This window comes from Salvelinus fontinalis, chromosome 11, assembly GCF_029448725.1.
Source record: "Salvelinus fontinalis isolate EN_2023a chromosome 11, ASM2944872v1, whole genome shotgun sequence".
NCBI classification, from domain to species: domain Eukaryota; kingdom Metazoa; phylum Chordata; class Actinopteri; order Salmoniformes; family Salmonidae; genus Salvelinus; species Salvelinus fontinalis.
The window spans coordinates 23,458,070-23,475,697 of NC_074675.1; the positions used below are offsets into that span (position 1 = coordinate 23,458,070).

The 17,628-nt window shown below is 39.1% G+C and overlaps 1 protein-coding gene across 1 annotated transcript in view; it reads right to left on the minus strand.

Moving 5' to 3' along the window:
- Positions 1–7,656: 7,656 nt before the first annotated feature.
- Positions 7,657–17,628, minus strand: part of LOC129865327 (ras-related and estrogen-regulated growth inhibitor-like) — a 73,975-nt gene continuing 64,003 nt past the window's right edge. Inside the window, exons 3-5 of the mRNA XM_055938014.1 lie at positions 14,337–14,393; positions 10,581–10,654; positions 7,657–9,506 (exon numbers count right to left, since the gene is read on the minus strand). Of these exons, the coding sequence (XP_055793989.1) occupies positions 9,096–9,506; positions 10,581–10,654; positions 14,337–14,393 (542 nt within the window). The 3' untranslated portion in view covers positions 7,657–9,095. The remainder of the gene's footprint in view (positions 9,507–10,580; positions 10,655–14,336; positions 14,394–17,628) is intronic.

Genomic DNA, 17,628 nt, shown 5'->3' on the forward strand with positions numbered 1-17,628 from the left:
GATCCAATGTTAGATCCAATGTTCTACAAGTGTGCTAGATATGATTTAAAGGTCCCTAAAAGTCATTCTGATTCCCATGTAAAACAGTATTTTGCGTTACTAAAATATCACCCATAATATTATATTCATGAGCTCGCGTTGACTGGCAGCTCTTTGAAACGCCTATGTCAAGCAACGTGGATGCAGTGAGCAGTGTTGCCATAAAAACATCTCAAGCAAATGTACTGATACACAAAGCAACTCAAAACAACATTGAAATTGCACCAATGATGTCAAAACTATTTGACATCCTCCGTTTGGCATGTCTCTTTGTAATGCAGTTTACAGCAGCACTGACGGATGTGTTGACTTGACAAATGTGTCAGCATTTTGAACGACCCTTCCCCCCTTTTGTTCCATTCTGGCTGAAGACCTAGCTAGCCAGTATCTAGCTAACACCAGACACCAATGAAAGGGCAAACATATAAGTATCTTTGCCATAGATGAATAGGGTAAACTTTTTATTTTATTTGCTGACACCCTAGAGTCAAATTTTGGCCGATGTTTCATGAGCTGAAATTTGAAAAATCCCTGAAATTTTCCATACGCACAAAAATATTATTTCTCTCAGAATTTGTGAACAAATTTGATTAATCCCCCTCTGCTCTTTTCCTCAGGTTGAAGCACATTCCTAACACCCAGACAGATTTAAAGAACTTGGGAACCTCCCAGCCATCATCTTGTTCTTGGAGTTTATTCTCAATGTTAGATAGAGAATAACGTGTAGATCTATTTCTATCATGCAGAATTGTAGTTTAGCTTGTAACTTGGGAAGCTCATTCAATAATACAGATTTGGGTGATTTCTGTCCCAGGGGACTGAACTGTGTGTATGCTTTTGTTAAATTTAGACAATTAATTGAATGAGGTGTTAGTGAAGTGCTGGAACAAAAACCTTTACACTCCTATATAAAGAATATATGGCTGTCATGACTTCAATTGACTAAATACTGTACAGTTACCATTTTATTTTACCATTTTAATCTTTCTAAGAGCCTGTTAGAGATGGATATAGCCATAATACAAGGCAGGACTTTTCCCTGCATCCAGGTTGAGGCCTGCTACCAGCATGACTTACTGTCAGTGTCAGTAAGTCATGCATATTTTAAAATATATACAGTGCATTCAGAAAGTATTCAGACCCCTTGACTTTATCCACATTTAGCAAAAATGAAAATATACATGACTTTGACTCAGTACTTTGTTGAAGCACCTTTGGCAGCGATTACAGCCTTGAGTCTTCTTGGGTATGACGTTACAAGCTTGGCACACCTGTATTTGGGGAGTTTCTCCCATTTTATTCCTGCAGATCCTCTCAAGCTCTGTCAGGTTGAATGGGGAGTGCTGAATGCATCTCCTTCCTGAGCGGTATGATGGCTGCGTGGTCCCATGGTGTTTATACAGATGAATGTGGTACCTTCAGGCGTTTGGAAATTGTTCCCAAGGATGAACCAGATTTGTGGAGGTCTACAATTTTTTTTCTGAGGTCTTGGGTGATTTATTTTCATTTTCCCATGATGTCAAGCAAAGTGGCACTGAGTTTGAAGGTAGGCCTTGAAATACATCCGCAGGTACACCTCCAATTGACTCAAATTATGTCAATTAGCCTATCAGAAGCTTCTAAAGCCATGACATCACTTTCTGGAATTTTCCAAGCTGTTTAAAGGCACAGTCAACTTAGTGTATGTAAACTTCTGACCCACTGGAATTGTGATACAGTGAATTATAAGTGAAATAATCTTTAAACAATTGTCAGAAAAATTACTTGTGTCATGTACAAAGTAGATGTCCTAACCGACTTGCCAAAACTATAGTTTGTTAAGACATTTGTGGAGTGCTTGAAAAACGAGTTTTAATGACTCCAACCTAAGTGTATGTAAACTTACGACTTCAACTGTGTGTGTGTGTAAAAAAAAAAAAAAATTCTGTCCTCTGAATTCAGTCATTATATAAATATGTCAGTTTAATTTTGTCTGGCTTGCTGTTCCAAATAAAACGGAATATTTCATTGCTCATATCATTTTAAAAACAAGTGTAGGCAAGGCCAGAAGCAAATAGTCATATCCCAGTTTAGCTAAAGAGTTCATCAGGGTGATTTTTCCACAAATAGACAGTTGTGGTATAAGGCCAATATACCACAACTAAGGGCTGTATACAGGCACTCTGCATTGCGTTGTGCGTAAGAACAGCCCTTAGCCGTGGTATATTGGCCATATATCACACACCCTCTGGCCTTATTGCTTAAATATAGCACCCTTATCATAATTAGGTTGTAATCCATAGAGGTTAGAAAAAGTATCTAGGTCCTCTGAGGCTGTGGAGGGATTGAAATTGTGAATTTAAAAGAAATCATGAATCATCAGCATACATACACCTTTGTTTTTAAGCCCTGGATTTCTATCCCCTTGATATTATTGTTGGATCTGTTTTTAATAGCTAACATTTCAATGGCCATAATAAATAGATACGCCGATAGTGGATAACCTTGTTTTACTCCTCTTGACAGTTTAATACTTTCTGAGAAGTAGCCATTATGTACTATGTTACACCTAGGGTTACTTTACGTAACTTTAACCCATCTTATAAGAGATTCTCCAAAATGGAAATATTCCAGGCATTTATATATACATTCCAGAAGTACATTATCAAAGCCTTTTCAAAGTTAGCTATGAATACCAGACCTGGTTTCCTTGATTTTTCATAGTGTTCTATTGTTTCCAGTACTTGTCTTATATTATCTCCAATGTATGGTCCATGTAAAAAAACTGAATAGGATGAATAATATCCAACAATACCTTTTTAATTCTATGCACTTCACAACACTGAAGTGTAAGGGGCCTCCAATTTTATAAACATACTGGATCTTTATATTTACCACTTTGGTCCTGTTTCAGTAAAAATTAAATCAGACCTTGTTGAGTATCTGATAATCTACCATTTTTATGGAAGTGGTTAAAACATGCTAATAACATTCCTCTGAGTACATCAAAAAAGTTTTGGTATACCTCAACTGGTATGCCATCCAGCCCTGGACTTAAAAGCTTTAATTGCATCAAGAAGTTCCTCCTCTGTAATTTGGCCTTCATATGAGTCTTTTCGTACAGCTGTTAATTTTACATTATTAAAAAAATCCTTACAATTAACTACTGTTAGTGGAGAAGGAGGAGGCTGAAATGAAAACATACTGTAGCTTAAAGTACTTCTTGTCTATTTTCAAAATATTGTAAAAAGTTTCAGTAAATTATTTTTGGTAGCATTTCTATGTTGAATTTTTTTTTTTTTTTTAAATGGTGCATTTTTCCCCATTCTATCCAGGTCGCTTTATTTTTTATAATATATTAGACTTGATCTTTCTTGAATAAGTTCCTCCATTTCTTTTAGTTTTTCCTCTAACATATTCTGTGCCTCTATGGTACAGTTTTTTTTATTGCTATCTGTACTGTTAGTCCCTCTATTTCTTTTGATAATATTAATTATCTTAACCTAAATTGCATTTGTTTTAAAGATTTGTAGCTATTGAATTGCATGGCCTCTAAAGGCAATTATTCTGTCCTGGTTAAAAACAAGTTGTCATCCAACAGGCTTAGATTACATTTCCAATAACCTCGCCCATGTGGAAATTCTGTAAGAGTAATGTAAATGGCAATTATTTCATGGTCTGACCGCATTCTGTCCCCTATCAAAATAGTTTTTTATTTTTTATTATTTTTTAAACTTTTGGTGTCAGCAAGAATGACAAATGAAATTAGTCGAGGACTAGCTTAATTGAGCCTCCACCATGTATATCTCACTAGGTCAGGATATATATTTAAGCCCTCCACATATCCCCTAGTTTCAATATATCCATGATATTCGTAATTTCCTTAAGTGTATAAGGGTGGTTAGTTTGTAGTGTGATTTCCTTTACAGTCCATTGAGGTATTCAAAACTGTATTACAATCTCCCACTGGAGTCTTGTATTGTTTGTAGGCTTGATAAATTATTATATATATTTTCAAAGAAGCGTGGATCATCATTTATTTGGACCGTATAGATTGAGCCAAATCGGTTTATGTTCCAATAACATATTTAAAAGAATCCATCCAACTTGCCGATCTGTTTTAACAATTTGCACATTCGGATCAAAATTGCTAATTAATATCATCATCCCTTTTGAGTTTTTCTGCCCATGGGAGAAGTATATTTTGCCCCACTCCCCGTGCCTTTTCCGACACAACTTCATCTAAAATTGATGAATGAGTTTCCTGTAAACAATAGATATTATATTCCTTCTCTTTTAGCCAGGTAAATACTGATAATTTTTTCTTATCTGCTAAGCATTGCAATTATAACCATTTATCATAATGAGATACGAGTTTCAAAACATACAGTACCAGTCAAAAGTTTGGATACACCTACTCATTCAAGGGTTTTTCTTTATTTTTACTTTTTTATACATTGTAGAATAGTAGTGAAGACAAACTATGAAATAACACATATGGAATAATGTAGTAACCAAAAAAGTGTTAAACAAATCTAAATATATTTTATTTTAGGTTCTTCAAAATAGCCACCCTTTGCCTTGAGTGTGGTGTCCAAACATTTGACTGGTACTGTATATTTTATTTTTGAGAAACCTAGCTAACATTAGCCACACTGCAGTGATGACAGTGGGAGTTAGCTAGTTAACTTTCATCCAGCAGTTTAAATTTAGCTAGATATCTAGCTAGCTAATGGCATTTATGGTTAACTAGCAAATATATTTGTTTTCCCTCCTAAAGCTGCCTGATAAAGCTAGCCAGTTGATAGTAAAGCTAGGATGAATGAGGCCAGCTAGCTAAGACAATAGCATCTGTCAATGCAATGGCTGGTCTGGAGTTCACCTGAAATGTACCATTATATTTCACATGATCAGCAAACTACTGTCATACCTTTTCATAAAAGAATGCAATGAATACAGATAAGAGACAATTACTTTCAAGTAGATCGTTTTGGTTTCATTTACCTAATCCTCTCTTGTGCATGTGGGTAGCTAATTCCTGAGATTGGATTAATGGAACAATACAGCCAATGGTTAGGTTGCTGTGGTTTTGGCAGAGGGAACTGATTGGTCATGCGTAAAAGGTCCTGCTTCGAGTGCAAATCACCTTTTTACTTGGGAATCTCTTTCTCCAAACTTACAATACTTTTTACAAGCTTATGAATCTCTTGGTAACGTGACAGAACTTTGAGCGCATGCAGCTTCAAAATCTGCAAGTGTATTTTTGATTCACAGCTGAATATTCATACTCGTAAATGGACTTGTAATAATTCTGAAAATAAATTATACTTGCAAATTGTATTGAATGTATTCAGATGTCAAGTTACAAGTTTGCGACCATTGTAAAATCTTTCACACATCATGATACATGCTTGCAAAATTAAATGACACATTTGGGAATCAAACTTGCAACCATGAATCTCAATGTGCGACCACGAAATACAAACTCATGTAGTTCTGTCATCATTATAATCCCATAGATACAGCATTTTTCTTCTCCAACTGGTCTGTGTCCAAGAATACACAGCCAAGAGACATCAGCTAAATCCATTATAATTTGAATAGACAAATGTACAGCCTACATCTGCAAGCTATGAATCAAGCTACAGGCCTGTAGTATTCAACCAGTCATTGGATGGACAAATGTACACATGTCTGCGAGCTATAAATCTATCTTTAGGCCTATACCGGTCACGTGATGGGGAGCTAACTGTCTCCAGCTGTGTGCTACTGGTTGACTCCAGAGGGAGGAGCACTGGGGTCCTCTGGTGCAGTTATTTTGAGAGATTCACTATGTTGTAATTACAGTAGGCCTATCCGCCCTGAGACTGGACACTCCTAAACAGCACCCAAACTCTCCAAGACTTTAGTGTGTTTCCTCTCTGAGGACTACAGGGTTTGCGTTTTGTATTGTGTTTCCTTAACTGCCCAAGCAATAAAATTTAGTTTGGGTCACTTGAATTACACATAGCTTTTTGGTAAAAGTGCTAATGTTTTTGACGGATTGGGAAATGAATTGCAGAGTTTGAAGTAGCATTAACTTCTCTAGGATAGAGGGCAGCATTTTCACGTTTGGATGAAAAGCATACCCAAATTCAACTGCCAGCTACTCATCCCCAGAAGATAAGATATGTATATTGTTAGTAGATTTGGATAGAAACCACTCTGAAGTTTCTAAAACTGTTTGAATCATGTCTGAGTATATAACAGAACTTATTTAGCAGGTGAAATCCCGAGGACAAACCATTCAGAATAATTTTTTTAGGTCACTTTTCAATGGAGTTTCATTGGGAATACAGATTTCTTATTGACCTTCTTGCAGTTCCTACCGCTTCCACTGGATGTCAACAGTCTTTAGAAATTAGTTGAGGGTTTTTCCTTTGTGTAATGAAGAAGTACGGCCATTTTGAATCAGGGTCACTTGTGTCCTGTTTGTTAGAGGCGCATGACCAGAAGGCTAGCTACAGTTTGTTATCATCCTGTCTTCAATTTTATTGATTATTTACGTAAAAAAATACCTAAAGTTGTATTACAAAAGTAGTTTGAAATGTTTTGGCAAAGTTTTCTTTTGAGATATTTTGTAGTCAAGTTTCACAAGTTGGAACCGGTGTTTTTCTTGATCAATCGAACAAAAGGACCATTTGTGATGTTTATAGGACATATTGGAGTGCCAACAACAGAAGTTCGTCAAAGGTGAGGCATGAATTATATTTTTTATTTCTGCGTTTTGTGTCGCTCCTGCAGGGTTGAAATATGCTTCTCTCTGTTTACTATGGTGCTATCCTCAGATAATAGCATAGTTTGCTTTAGCCGAAAAGCATATTTGAATTCTGACATGTTGGCCGGATTCACAACCAGTGTAGCTTTAATTTAGTATCTTTCATGTGTGATTTAATGAAAGTTTGATTTTTATAGTAATTTATTTGAATATGGCGCTCTGCATTTTCTCAGGCTTTTGGCCAAGTGAGACAGTTGCGTCCCGCCTTAACTCAGATTTTTGGATATAAATAAAACATACATATATTGTGTAACATGAAGTCCTATGACTGTCATCTGATGAAGATCATCAAAGGTTAGTGATTCATTTATCTCCATTTCTGCTTTTTGTTACTCCTCTCTTTGGCTGGAAAAATGGCTGTGTTTTTCTGTGGCTATGTACTGACCTAACATAATTGTTTGGTGTGCTTTTCGCCATAAATCCTTTTTAAAATCAGTTGGCTGGATTGACAACAAGTGTAGCTTTAATTTGGTCTCTGGTGTGATTTCATGAAAGTTTGAATTTCATAGTAATTTATTGAATTTGGCACTTCATTTTTACTGGCTTTTGGCCAAGGTCCCACATATCCCAGAGAAGTTAACAGAAATAGCACTTTGCCTTGTAGCCTTCGAGAGTGGTTCCCCCGTGGTTTGATTCATGGAGTGCACCTTTCATTATGATTGACAAGTATTATGCAAATGTGACATTTCCCGTCACTCTAAACCATAATACGAATTATGCAGCGTTGTTAGACTGTCAAAAATAACAAACAATGAAATTTGTTTATGCATAACAACATACTGTTAAAGATGAATCAGAAAAGAGACATTTTCAAACTCGTCTTGGATATACATGTATCTAATGTTTAATTACAATTGCACAGTAAATTTGTCCGTTTTATCCCCATTCTCAAAACTCAGAGACAGGTCGGGTACATTGGATAACAAAGAAACAGCATTTGGTTAAAATACAGGAGACATGTCGACCATTTTGTCTGCCTCTGGGTTATGTACTGTACACTCCTTTGAGACCAATGATAAAAGGCAATATTATACATAGTTTACAATTAAGGTACATTTAGATTGTCCCTGGAATTTGAGCCGGAATGATGGATGGTAACTATTCCCCTGGATGGATGATACCATGAAACAGTATTTTCATTGATTTACAAACTGAAAACTTTGGTCTCCTTCTCCTCTATCTTATTCGATCTTGTTTTAGGTTCTTTAGATGAAAAACGTATTTGAGATAGGATCTCTATAGCCCTGTCCTATGCTTGGTATGACATGGGGGTTGAGGTTTGGGTGGGGGAGACATCGTTTGATGGACATTATCATGTGGATAATTGTTTATTTGACCAATCGTGTCACGGGATATGTCTAAGGTCAACAGAGCTCTGCAAACGGACGACATAATGATCTAAGACCATGAAAACTCTGTTTCAGGAATCCTTTAACGCTGCTCAAAGAACACACATCCGTTGACCTAGAGCAGTGTTTCCCAACACCGGTCCCTGTGTACAGTACACATTTGTTGTAGCCCTGGATTAACGCAACTCATTGAAGGCTTGATGATTAGTGGAACCAGGTGTGCTTGTCTAGGTTTACAATAAGGATGTGTACTGGAAGACCAGGGATGGGAAACACTGGCCTAGAGCATATCAACACATTATCCCACAAACAAGCTACAGGGAGAGGAAACTACAAATCGTTTGTCCATCATTTCTAATAAACAAAGGGTGGGTTCATGGACAATATTTTGTTTAAAGTTGGTGGAGCTATAGACACAAAACGGGGGTATTCACCATGCTGCTCAAGAAGGAAGAGTGAATTTAAGAGATTTGGGACTTCTGAATAACGGACTCTCTCCCCCCTTCCTTGGCAGTATACAGAAATGTCCCAGTTGGCTATGAAATAAAAGCATCTTCACCTCCCTCACGGACAAAGTAGTTCCCATCAGGTGATTATTATGTTCCCCTTTGTGCTTCTGACCTTAGCTGTGGAGCATGGTCAAAGAGGGAGTTATAATGGCCAACAGCCTTCCCCTTTAGAATCAGTGTTGAATGGAGAGCGATTTTTGGCACACTTCGTATCAATGCAAATCTTCATTGATTGTGCATTGATACTAAGTACGAAGAGGTTCGCTGTTCATTCATAATTTTATATTTGTGCTCCTTAGGAGCTTGGATGGCTGTATGATATTTCTACACATCTAAACCCCTGAAATCAGTCACTTTGTTCTTGAGTTTATCCTCTTTGTGGAGTGTGCTCAGCAGCTACCCCTAGCTGCTGATCTTGGTCAGCATCTTGTTGATGGCCTGCTTGACGTGGGTGGTGGAGCTACGGCGCCTGGCCTTGCCCTGGACCACCTTGCGGCGCCTCAACTCGCGACACAGCTCATGGAATGCTTCCGCCACCATGCCACCCTCGTCGGCGCACGCCGAGCACTCGTAGAAGGCACACGCCATCTCAGCAGCCAGCCGCTCGCCCTCCTCTGTGCCCACCTGTCGGGCATGGTCTAAGTCGGCTTTGTTGCCCACCAGAACCAAAGGGACATTCTTGGGTTTCTTGACTTCCTCTAGGAGGCCTCGCAAAGGAGCCACTTCGTCAAAGCTGCCCCGGTCAGTGATGTCATAGACAATGACGAAGCCATCGCCCCAGCGCATGTGGCTCTCCTTCTGCTGCGTGTCCTCCTGAGGTAAAGATACAGGAGGGGAGGACCTTTTTAGCAACAATCTTTCGGCAACTAGCTAGCCAATTAGAATACTGTTGACATTTGATGTTGACCAATAGGCCCACTTGTTGTCTGGCATATCCACAAGGCAAAGAAACAATAACTCTATGCAAGCCTTCATTGAACAAGTGATGGAGAATTGAGGCATCTGAACTGAAGAGCTTTTTATAAAATATGTTTTCAGCTGCACATGATTGACTGCACATGTTTGTAATGGGTTCAAATGCTTTATTTCTCCTTTCTCAACATAACACTTTTTAAATCCCCCAGATTTGAACAGTCGGCTACCCTTCTGAACTGCAGCTGCTCCTGATTTCATCAAGTCGGTACAGCCAGTCCTGTCGTAACAAAACTTACTAGTCGTGTGATGAAAAAAATGAAGTCTTAAACTTGCATGAGCCAGAGATGTTATTGGCAATAATAACTTAATTTGTTACAATAACTGTTGCATAACTCACATTGAACATAGTGATACTTGACATCTATATAACTGACCGACTTTTGAACTTATCTGATTTGAGGTAAACAGATGCCTTCGGGGTCCAAGAAGAATCAAGAATCAAAAGGATTGATATGTACTCTCACCACTTTTAACAGCTTTGAAGAGAACGAAGATACCTCAGCTCTACACTGGCTCTCTGACAGAAAAAGACAGGTCTAGCAACGCTTGGTTAGGCCCTCACCTAAACTCTCACTCCCTGCACTCTCAAAATAGAATGTAATGAGAGAAGGATGACTTGGCTCGATGTTTCACAGGGGAAATTAGTAGCAGGCAGAACACCTACGTACTCAGATTAGCAGCAGCACATTTATCGTATAATGTGTTTACCCAATGGCGGATTAGAACAGCATAGAGCAACGCTAGCTAGGACTGCTACTGTGAATAAACTCTGATAAGTCATCATTATACAGTAGGGTTGAACTGGGATATTCAATTGACTATGAATTATTCTTATTCTATTGCCAGTCACAGTAGAAACATTTCTCTACACAAACGTCTATGTTTTCTGTGCAAAGTTGCTGAAGCTCCAACCTGTCCGGCTGTGTCAAGGATCTCCATGGTCACAACCTCATCGTCTATGGTTGCTTGATGGCGATATGTTGATTCTGGAAAGAACAAAAAGACAAACGGGAAACCCCATTTAGAAGATGGTGACATGTCTATCATGCCTCAACCGTTGAGCCTACCTGGTTGTTTAGGTGGTCAATGAACCCCACCAAGTTGAATTGCCTCAGGGCAGCTTTACCAATAGGATGAGAGGTGGATACAGATGTGAATGCTGGCTATGACCCTCTTCGTTATACCTCGATGAGGAGTAATTTACCTGAATTGCCTCTTGTTAAAAAAAAATCTGTGTAAACTCTCAAACCCTAAAAAAGGGAATTCAGATCTCCCTGTTCAAAACATGCTTTTTCAAGCATGGTGGGTGGCTACTATTGGAGATGGCGGGGGTCTGGAGTTTAACCGCCAGTAACACCAGAACGCTCTGGTTGGGTGTGTGTTAGCTGTGCGTGTCATCATCCCTGCCTCTACCCAGGCGCCCTCTGGGACGCAAAACACTGTGTCTGCGTGTGAAGTGTCACCGAGCGCGACCACTAGGGTGTTGATTTGCTGCCTTCTATAGCTAGAGGGTAGCCTGGGTCTCACGGGACGTCCCATTTCAGCTGCCACATCCACACACGTGCAGGCGCAGACCTGAACACACACATACACGCAAGTACATACACCTACGATGTGTGTTTGGGTATTGACAGCATGAACAGGGGGGTTTGGGGATGATTTAATGGTCCAACCTACATATCTGAAGATCTTAAGGAGGGCCAACACCCCAGTCATTTTCCTGGCAGCAAATAACTCATTTCCCAGCAACAACCTGGAGCCTCTAGCTGCTGTTGGTGTTATTTTAGAATGCTGAAAAAGAAAGTCTCATACCAGAATATTAACTGGAAACGTCAACAGGTCAGCCCCCATCTCAAGCTGTTTGTACTTTTAACTACTACGCCACTTAGAGAAAAAAAATCTTGTTCTGCTCACTCACTGGATTGCCAAGCATCTGCTTTCCTATTTGTTTCTATCTGTGCAATGTCATATGACCTCAATAAATTAGATTAATAGTAGATTTCTAGTAGGTAGTAGTTATTGTAGTAGATTCCTCTGCCCCTCTTATTGAGGAGTGACTTGGTAAGAGTTCATTCCATGAGGTAAATAAGATTAGATCAGAGGGGGGTATAAATTGTTGTTCACAGCTACTTTCGGCATTTGCATGAACATAAAGGTAACCTTTTGTATTAATGACAAGCCAACTTACATAATTACACTGCTCACATGCATCCCATTGAGTGACAATTAATGGAATTCTCGTATTCCTATTCTAAGGTAGAGATAATATTAGCGGTTGCGTGTGTTAGCTGGGCAGGGTGGAGTCGGATAAATAAATAGCTTACAATTTAACAATAAACAGAGAACCACCAAATATGAAAAAGCATAGAAATGTAGAACTGTTTTTTAATTGTGGGGGGAAAAGTCCTGACAAGACAGCCGCAATGAACAGGGTTTGCCGCCATTGTCAAATTATTGGTGTCATGGCAACAAGCACAACAATGCTCCGGTCCAGAGGCGGGAAAATGCATTCCCCAGTGGAGGCTGCTGAAGGGAGGACGACTCATAATAATGGCTGGAACTGAGCCACATGGAAACCATGTGTTTGATGTATGATGCCATTCCACTGAATCCGCGCCAGCCATTACCATGAGACCGTCCTCCCCAATTAAAGTGGCACCAACCTCCTGTGGCATTCACCCACATAGTCATATAATCTATGGGAAAAGGGTATGCTTATGTATTTATATATTGAATTGTGTATCTTCATCCAAAAAAATGCTTTTCCTGATGTTAGTCACTGTAGCAGTCTTTTGTAATCATATTTACTTGATCCCCCTTGCCCAGGTTAAATCCTAACTCCTAAACTCTGATAATACAGATCAGAATTGAGGGAACATCAAAAAAGAACACAAGGTTTCAACATATCATATTCCTACAGTTGAGTTATGTAACAAGATGATAATGAAATGGAAAGCACTCTGTTGTAAAACACCTACATTTTGCACAGCTCTCCCCTCCCCCACCCCCCCCCCCCCCCCACCCCACCCCCCTGATGGCATCTCTTCAAAGTAAAGAGAAAGATGTGGAAGAGATTTCCTCCAGATTTCCTCTTACTATCATGGCTTCATCAAATCCATTTGTATGTGCAGACTGTACACCTACGCAAACTAAGTGCTTCCTGAATGTCAATCGAAACAGATTGCTGTTCATTTCATTACAGGCGTTTTGAGATTGACAGCATGGGGTTGATTTAAATCAGAGAGCTCCATTTTAGGGGTTATATCATCATATGACGAAATTACCAATTTTAGTAGACTACAAGGCACGTTATTAAAATCATATTACTTCTCTGGACTCACATAAACCACCGAAGGATATGTGTAACCTACAGTACACACACACTGGGTACTGTTTGCAAAAACATGATTAAATTGCTTCCAGACCCTGTTCTGAAACCCCATGAAATTAATCTGTCTGATGTTGTAATTCAATATTCTCAACGTCCATGTTTCTTACAGAGCTGTGAGCGCTGTCTCTCTCTCTCTCGCAGCCCAAAGCCTTCATCTTTCAGTCAACCCTTGTGTGATGTCAGGAAATAAGCTGTGGTGGGTACCAGGTTATACTCTTGAATGCTGTTCGAATAACAAGCACTTGAGCCTGCACCAAAAAGTACATCACATTCAGGGGGAAAATGTCAATGGGAATCAGAGACTTGGCTTGCAGTGAGAATATATATATATATATATATATATATATATATATATATATATATATATATAGAGATATATATATATATCTCTATCTGCCGGATCCAATTCCCTTTCCAGCTAATTGTTTGACAGCATGCTATAAGCATATTTTAGACCATTGGTATTTGTAGGAGTATATGTATATATAGCATCCATCACATTGAAATGTCTGCATGCAATGAGGCTTAATGTCTATATCATGTTACTGCTCCCACCATGCCAACAGTTGGGTCTGTGCGTTATATCTGTGTGTTATTCAACTTCTAATGAGGCTGACTCTGTACATAGCATGCCATCGAACCATGAACCGAACAACCCCAATATTTTTCTAGCTTACAGCAAAACATGCCACAATAGGATATTCCTGCCAATGACAGGATGTAGGCCTACTATATGAACCTTACCCTTGCACGGTCACTGTGGTCACTTAGCCTATATATGAACCTGATTAACCGACAATTGGAGTGAATGAATGACGCTTCGCCTTGCCCTAAACTTAAGTCATCGCCTCTATCCCTGTCTGATAATCACATAGCATGTTAAATCACCGACTAGGCTAGGCTTGTGATGTAGTTTCGCTTAAAAAAAAAGAAACTCAGGTCAGGCCTAACCTAAAAAGGCCTATTGTCAGGAAATGAATCTGTATGATGTGTTGAGGAGATATGGGGGAAATATACTAACACATGGGAGTGATTATTATTACTTCGGTTGCTACCTTGATATGATAACTCGCAGCGATAGAAGGCTTTGACCGACGCAGCACAGTCATCTCTGGATCAAAACAGCCTTTGAGGTCAGATAAAGCCTTTGATACCAAAAATCATAGGGAGAGTGATTTACTGGCTGCACAAAACACACTAAGACTAGTGTTGTGCAGATTGTTTTCAATGTTGCCTAGGACAGCAGGAGTAGAGCAGGAGTAGGTAGGGTGTCTTACCAAGCGTTGGGTCATACTCCCAGATGAAACGTCTGGTCAGAAACCTCACCACTAGAGCTGTAGAGATGGAGAGAGAGAGAGGGGTATTAACATACTGTGCTGTAATTGAATTCAATCAATCAACTTAAATATGGAGCAAGTAAAAACATGAAGATAGGATTATGTCTTGACAGACAGGGATAATCCGTTTGGGTGGGATGGAAAACGCTCCCCACTCAGTATCAGATGCACAGAGTGCTCATCTGATTACGCAACAATTTATTCGGTTCAAAGGGACAACAGCCTCGCTTTGATATGCACATCTAATCAGAGCCACTTACAAGCAGGAATGTATTAGAGACAGATGCGTGTAAGCCTTAAAGGAACGTTGTGCATACAGATACAGCAGCATGTCATCTGAATACAAATATGTATTAGCGGTCTGAATTTTTGGACATCTTCAAATACAGTGTGTGTTCAGAGACAGCCTGCTAGACCAGACATCTGTTCCCCAAATATCTAATTACCATTTACCCCTATCTTTTCTTTCACGTTGTGTCTTTGTTGTCATAAACGTGAAAAGCATAAGACCATTCTATCCAATGATAGTCATTCCCATAGAAATAGAAAAGAATAGAAAACACTCTAAAAAATGCTGGGTTGTTTGGATGTCCCGACTGCTGGGTTGCAGGCATTAGGACATTTAGTGGGTTGTTTTCTTTAATAACTGATGGGTTACTGATGCTGGGTTATTGAGATATGACCCAGCAGTTCAGATCAGAAGACTGGAGGGATGTCTTAGTAGGGTGTGTGTTTCAGGTAGTTCCTTTTGGCCACCAGTGAGAGTAAATGTTAATATGTTCTGTTGTATTATCACATGTTAAGGTTGAACACTGACACTTTTGTGGCTTAAATGAGGGTTACAAGTGTTTGAGTTTCTAAAGAGCCTATGCATATCCCAATGTTGGGATAAATAATACATATCCTAATATTGCATCTCAATGTTGTGATATGTATATTTGAGTTTGTAATGTGCAAAATATATTCAAGAACATTTTACATTTTCAGGGTTGATATTTATCATGATGAACAGGAATTACATTTGCTCTCACGGGTGTACAAAAATAACTATCTGGAAGCCATGCCTCATGAAAATAACCTATGGATTACATAAAATACCTAGCTGCTGGGTCAAAATAACCCAGTGTGTGTTCTGTCCAATATTTACCCAGCGCTGGGTTACCAAATAACCAAAATTAGGTTGTTTTTAACCCAGCGTTTTTAAAAGTGTAGCGCTATCGTCATTCCAAAGGTAGAGTCTCAGTTCAAATGATGAAATATCCCTATGTGCCACAGGATTGGAACTTTGACCTCCTGTCCTTATTGTAGAATTAGAAACCCATTGGATGTAGTCACTGTAGCCACTTCCCTGTGGTTTAGAAGAGTGTTGTTTTACAAAAGGTAAAAATAGCTTCGGAGGACGACTAGGTTTCTACCTATGATTAATCCCACTCCTCACTTCAGCTGTGCCATAAATTATTATCAAAAAATGTTAAGCAATTGAATTTCTCTCTTTATTAGGCTACTGAAAGGCTGATTGTGATCTGATACTTTAAGTGCATGTAGTGCCTTTATTTGACATTAAGAGAGATAAAATAAGTGTTGTAGAGTGTGTTAGTTATAGAGTTGACATTTCAGTTGATAGTCTAGTAACTCCAAGTAAATACAATAACTTTGGACACTGCAGACCTAATTGCCATTCAATTAGGTTGAGATTTGAAGATAATAACAGCTTGTTACTTCCATTCAATATGTTATCTATGTAATAGGTATTCGAGACATTTAAGAAAAAGTGTTTTCCACAAGTACATAGAGTAGCCAGCCAAATAGAAATAGTAGCCAGGGTTCTAAAAGTTTTTTAAAATCAAATTTTATTGGTCATATACACATGGTTAGCAGATATTAATGCGAGTGTAGCAAAATGCTTGTGCTTCTAGTTCTGACCATGCAGTAATATCTAACAAGTAATCTAACAATTTCACAACAACTACCTTAGGAATGAATAAGAATATGTACATATAAATATTTGGATGAGCGATGGCCGAACGGCATAGGCAAGAGGCAGTAGATGGTATAGAGTACAGTATATACTTCCGAAGGAGCTCTATTTTGGTGGCCTCTGGTACATTCTAATACCTTGAGTCTGTATACCCAGCTGATTAGCCGATGGCCGAAGTTGATGTCCACTCAGTCAAAAGTTAGGAACAGTTCTACATTTACGGGGGTGGTCTAAAATAGGGGAGGGAGGCAGCTAGCCACGCGGTTAGAGCGTTGAAGCGAAAGCTGACCCGTCAAAGTGAAACATCTGTGAATGTATCTTTGAGCACGAAACTTTACCCTTATTTGCTCTAGTGGCGCTGTACTACTATGGCTGACCCTGTAAAACAACACATTTCATGCAGCTATCTGGTGTATGTGACAAAAAAACATCTTAAATTGTCAAACTTTTTGCTTTGGGTTGTGCTGTTTTTTTTATTGTGCACAGGGGAGGCTAGTGTATTTTCCCCCTGGTTTACATTCACTCTTTTGCAGGTTTTACGATACCATTTCTTCCATCCCAGCCAAATTTTCTCATCTGCTTGCATGCGCCTCCCCTTTATCAAGGCGTTTTGGTATTTCCCTTATGCACTATGCTTTTCCGCACACTAACTTTTACTATACCACAGATCAATATAGCCTACCAGTCTGTCTCTCCTGCCTTCTATCCACCATTCATAGTGATATTGGTAAGTGGGTCATTTGTACAGATCTGCAATAGGCTAACTACCAATCAAACCCCACATAAAAGCATTGAATCCACAACAACAAATAGGAATAGCTGATAGGCAGTGGAGAGGCCTGGTGCATCATGGAGAATGAAAGAACAGTGAGGACATGAGACACGCAGCTCAGATAGCTCCCCTATTGATTATGTTTTGGGACAATATACAATTATCCTACCTAGACTAACCTAGAATACAATGAATAATTGCATTATTGTTTTCAAGTGAGCACAAAATTCTACTCTAGGCTGCGGTGAAAATGTCATTTGAATAACGGTGCTGGCCCAACGCCCTTTTTACTTCTGATACTGAGATGCGCTGTCTGTTGCAGATCATCATTCTCCCAAGTAGACCTATAATAATGTGGCCACATTCTCCCGGCAGGCCCAGTTATTCAGGAAAGCCTAACATGCATTTAGCCTCCTCTCCAATCAGACCTGCTATTCCTAGCGCACCTAGAACCTAACACTTCAATATACCCTGAACATTTT